General features: G+C 37.6%; 1 protein-coding gene across 2 annotated transcripts in view; it reads right to left on the reverse strand.

Annotated features, from left to right (window-relative positions):
- Window positions 1–2,248: 2,248 nt before the first annotated feature.
- The window catches only part of LOC125039449 (MRG/MORF4L-binding protein-like), a 4,849-nt gene continuing 2,097 nt past the window's right edge, over window positions 2,249–5,000 (reverse strand). For both annotated transcript variants that reach the window (XM_047633388.1, XM_047633389.1), the window contains exons 2-4: window positions 4,563–4,684; window positions 4,250–4,418; window positions 2,249–3,887 (exon numbers count right to left, since the gene is read on the reverse strand). In XM_047633388.1, coding sequence (XP_047489344.1) covers window positions 3,748–3,887; window positions 4,250–4,418; window positions 4,563–4,684 — 431 coding nt within the window. In that variant the 3' untranslated portion in view covers window positions 2,249–3,747. The remainder of the gene's footprint in view (window positions 3,888–4,249; window positions 4,419–4,562; window positions 4,685–5,000) is intronic.

The following is a 5,000-nucleotide window of genomic DNA, read 5'->3' on the forward strand; positions in this document are numbered from 1 at the left end:
AGTTACCTAAGTATCTAGGGGGGAGTAGTAAGGATAATGTAGGAAGGAAGAGGGAATGCTGATGCACATGGAGGAGGAAAGGATGGGGTGTCTTTTGGATGAGTGGGAGGAAGGGGGAGAGGATGGATATTGGCAAATACTTTGAATGTAGAGCAAACAGGATTAGAGGGTAGATGAAGGAGTGGAGCATTCTCTTGGGTCATGTTTAGGAACTTTTTGATTCTTCAACCAATAGTTTCTGGAGGAGAGTTGGGTGGGGAGGTCTGAGAAACACAGGTTTTCTTAAGTGGAGGAGAAGAGGGAATAGATGTCTGAGGAGCAGAGAGAGAGGTGGGTGTAGGAGAGGATATGGTAGGGGAAGATGGAGTGGAACATTTAGATTGTCTGGTGAAAGAGAAAGACCTTGTTGGAATGCTTCTTGTCTGGAGTGAGGCCTAGTTTGAATATGAGAACTGCTACATCATATTTGAGCTTGTAGGCAGGGTTGCTCCAATAACATACATTATGGGAGCCACCGCAATTGGCACACCTGCGTGTCTGAGCAGAGCAATTTGAATGGTCATGACCAGATTGGGCACATAGAGGGCAGTGGGCTGTGGAGTGATAGTGTTTAGCTGGGAGGTCAACACATCAACATTTCTGACATTGATGGGGAAGAGGACAACATGGCCGGACAGGGCAGGACACTCCATCAATACAAACTTCACCAGGGAGGTCAGGTCTACAGAACCTAATCTTGGCAATATTGGTGTAGGACTTATGTTGGCCTCTGGGAGGAATAGTGTAGCACTGGACTTACACTGCATGATAGTCGTTGAGACATGCAATCAAGTCTGACCAGTCCTTGTTGTTGACAGGACAATCAGTTGGGGAGACGGAAACAAGTATTATGGGAGAAGTTGAGGACTGCCCATGAGGCCAGTCAGGGTAGATAGTACACAAGCCCCTTCCAATCCCTTGCTCGTTGTTGTCGTGGAGGGGATTAGGAGGCGGGGACTGAGGCCCAGTGTAGGGGGTCACCCCTGCCTTGGGCCTCAGCCCTCACCTCAACTAATTTTGCAGGGTCTTTTATTCTCCCCATTTCTTTTTCCTTCTCTTCAGCCTTCTCTTCTCTTCTCTCTTCAGCCCCTTCGTCTGTCCACTTATCCTGATCATTAATTCATTTTTACCCTCTTTGCCACATTACTTTGTCATAATGATGTGTGACCTTTGATGCCTTAATGAACCAAAAAACTTTCTTACCTGGGGGCTTCGCCCCCAAGCCGCACCCTACCGCTATATTTTGTACACAACACTAATGACCTCAGATGTTGATGTGGCAGAGAATTCAATAAATAAGTAGTGCACAAGCTTGGGACTCTGATGTAACTGTGACAAGGCTTGAACGATTGGAATGACTGCAAAAAGAAACTTTGCCTACCTGTTTTGGGAGACATTGTTGGAAGAGAAGGTTACTGTCTGAGTATGAGGCTGTAGGAGGAATCACAAAGAATTGATCCCACGTGGCTGGGCCAAAAAGGTTACTCAAAAGATTTGCAGAGGTGGAAGCAGTAAAAAGATGAGGGCAGGAGGAAGATGGGGTGGTATGGAGAGAGGTAGTACTGTTGGGAAGAGGATAATAAGGATGAAGAGTAGTAATAAGGGGTTGGGGTATACAATGAAGGAGATGGAGTGGAGAGCCGAGGTCCAAAGTAGGGATGATCCCCTAAATTGGGCCTCAGTCTCTGTCTTAAGCCCTCTAACAACATCAAGCAAGGGATGAGGGAGGAAGAATCTTCCTTCTGATTTAGACAAAGTAATTGTCATTCTTGATTTTTTATTATTATTATTAACCTGGATAGGGCATCATTAATTTTCAAGGGAGCCCTTGGGAAATAAGCAGCAAAATTTCTACTTATATTTGTTATTCTGTTAACAAGAGCATGATCAAATATTGAGAAGTTGAATACTAATGTGACTAATTTATATCCAATAAAAATACTAAGAACATATCTATAATTTACTAAAAAATCTGGGAGGGAATTTTCTTCATAGCTGCAAGGGGGGTGTAAAGGGAAAGACAAATTCCTATTGTTCATAGTTTAATTATTAAAAAAAAAATAATAATATGGAAACGCATAAATGTATCAGACCTTCCTCTGGACAACAGCAAGTTTCTATATTCAATAAAATCCTATGAGTAAGAAATTAATTAATTTGAAATTTAAAAAAAAGAAAGAATAAATATACAGGGTAAAAAACATTCACCTGAATATATGAATTTTAATAATGATAATGACTTGTAAATAATATCAGGAAAGATACAGAAAATATAAATTATCTGTAACAAAATGTCAAGCACATATATCTGATAAACTTAAGGAATGAAACAGTTTATCTGGGAATGAAAATGAGAATGTTCAAATACCTTTTTTACTTCCCAGCATATTAGTATTACTAGTTATCCAAAGGTATTCTAAGGCCTAATGTTAACACCCCTTTATGGATGGCACATAACACGTTCATTATGTAGAGACAGTGCTTTATCTTTCTCATAATTTATACCAACCTGCGTTCAATGAGTGACTTATATCTAAAACGGCAGTGATGATGATGAACATATGCACCTGTGCTCTGTGTTTATCAGTAGACTCATCAAGGCAAATATTGCATTAACAACAAAAGTGCTTTAATATGCAGGATCTCAATCAAATCCTGAAGCCAGTTTCAAAACGATTATTTTGGCATTTTCCTTCTTCCACTAATGCTCATAAACATTTGTATATCATTGGTGTAAACAGCCACTGAAGTAAACATAGCACAATGTCAAAATGTGTATCAGATGGTTGGTAAAAAATTAAAATGCTAGTAACGAAATTTTAAATATAAAAAAGTGGATATCTATATTTCCTTCTCAAAATATACATAAAACACTGAACTCATCTAATGATTACTTTCAAAACCATGACCTTTGATGGCATAAATAAATGAGATGATTATCTATCACTGAAAACATCACAAACTTCACATGGAATCTGAAGGCTAAGACATGAAATGATTGATCAACTATAATACATAACTATGATAAATTATATACATAAAATTCCACCCACATGGAAAAACCACAAGGAAGGTTTTATGCAAAAAGCCTCTCACACATGGTAAGCAGAGAGAGAGAGGAAAAATTATATAAATATAATTTTCCTAGGCCATTTGTCTGTTAAATGAGTGTGTTTATATGATATTCTTTCTTTCAAACTATTAAGTCAGATTCCTGTCATGGTGAAGTGCTTATATTTTTCATTTACATAAGGCATTGCAGTAGGTGATTTTTTTTAACCATATTTTAAGAAAATAAATTATGTAGCAATTATCATATTAACCCTTCCTATCCCTGCTCTCAAAAATGTATAATAGAAAATTGAAATTCCCTTTTTCTGTATTTCATTTAAATTTCATAATATATATTTACATCAGATTCCTTAAAAACAAACATACAAAAATATAAACAAAATTAATACTTTGGCATCAATAAAATCATTGAGATTGATTACCTAATATAGTTGTACCTTGACTTCTTTGTAATGCATATTTCATATACATTTTTTGCATATACGAAATATTACACAAAGATATAAAATGCTTACTTTATACACTATCAAATTCTTGCCATAGTGCCTTACATTTCTTATTTTCAAGAACATAACGAAGTTCTCCAAACCCCCGTGACCAAGAAGTAATACCCAATGCCATTAAAAGTAACTTCAGTCAATTTCTGCGTCTCTTGTTGGAAGTTGGAGTGTGGGCTGGGGAGGAAGGTTTAGAGTCACGGCCACGCTTGCCTTGCCTGCGGGGAGTGTCATCGTCCTCATCTCGGACCTCTCGGACTCGATCTCGTCTGCTGGAGACTGGGGGAAGATATGCAAGTATGTATAAATCTAGCAGGTTTAGAATATTAAATTTGTATATTTTTTTTTATACTCTACTTATGAAAGGTGAAAACACTCTACCGTGTTGATACAGATCTGAGGATGGAATCCAGGTGGATTCCGAAAATGTTGTCTCACTTTCAATAAATCTAGTAATACTCTACTTATGTTCCTTGTAATTATTCCTATTTACAAATAAAATAAGAATTAACCCTACATAAATAGTAAATGTGCAAAGGATGTGCTTCTGCAACAGTAGTTATAGCAGACAAATATTCTTACATCAAAAGCCCAAGGCCAACTATATATATTTGGTGCACAAAACAACAGGAGTCACTAACCATCATCCTTGTCCCTATCCTCTTTCTTTGGTGGTCTTCCTCTGGCTCTAATTTCCTTCTCTTCTTTATCATCTGGTTTTACCCTTTCATCTAAAAGATCAGAAAACTCTATATCTGGGAGACAAAAATCATTCTCATCATTTGGAAATGGTAGTTTATCCGATTCATCCTGGAAAATAATTTGGTTAGAATTAGTTTGCTTACTTCACCTGACCTAAAATAATATTCTTGATTAATTATGTATCTCACATTTCTGTACCCACTAGCATACACAATATACATAATGACAGCATCAAGAGGCATACAAACTTACCAAGGCAGCCAAGTCGTACAGTGTCTCCAGTTTCTTCCATATGGTTTGTGTTGATAATTCACAGTTAAGAGAGGAACTAAGCTTGTCATGAATAATCATCATTTGGAAGTGTTTATTCACACCTGTGGAATAAATAAAGCAATTCTGAAACTGTAGACAAAAATCAAAATCCATTTCACCAGGGGACTTCAAAATACATTTTTGATATCAAGAGAGCCTGTTGCTATTTGATCTGTAAGATATAACATAATGAAAGTTCTCCAAGTCAACACATTGTCAATTGAATGCCAGATGATAATTAAATAATATAAGGACTATATTAGGAATTGCAAAAGGATCCTCCAAAATTGTCACATTATTATAATCATGTTTAGGGGGATGGGGGAGGGGGGAGGGGGGAGGGGGAGGGGGAGGGGGAGGGGGAGAGGGGGAGAGGGA

This window comes from Penaeus chinensis, chromosome 27 (genome assembly GCF_019202785.1).
Source record: "Penaeus chinensis breed Huanghai No. 1 chromosome 27, ASM1920278v2, whole genome shotgun sequence".
In the NCBI taxonomy this organism is placed as follows: Eukaryota; Metazoa; Arthropoda; class Malacostraca; order Decapoda; family Penaeidae; genus Penaeus; species Penaeus chinensis.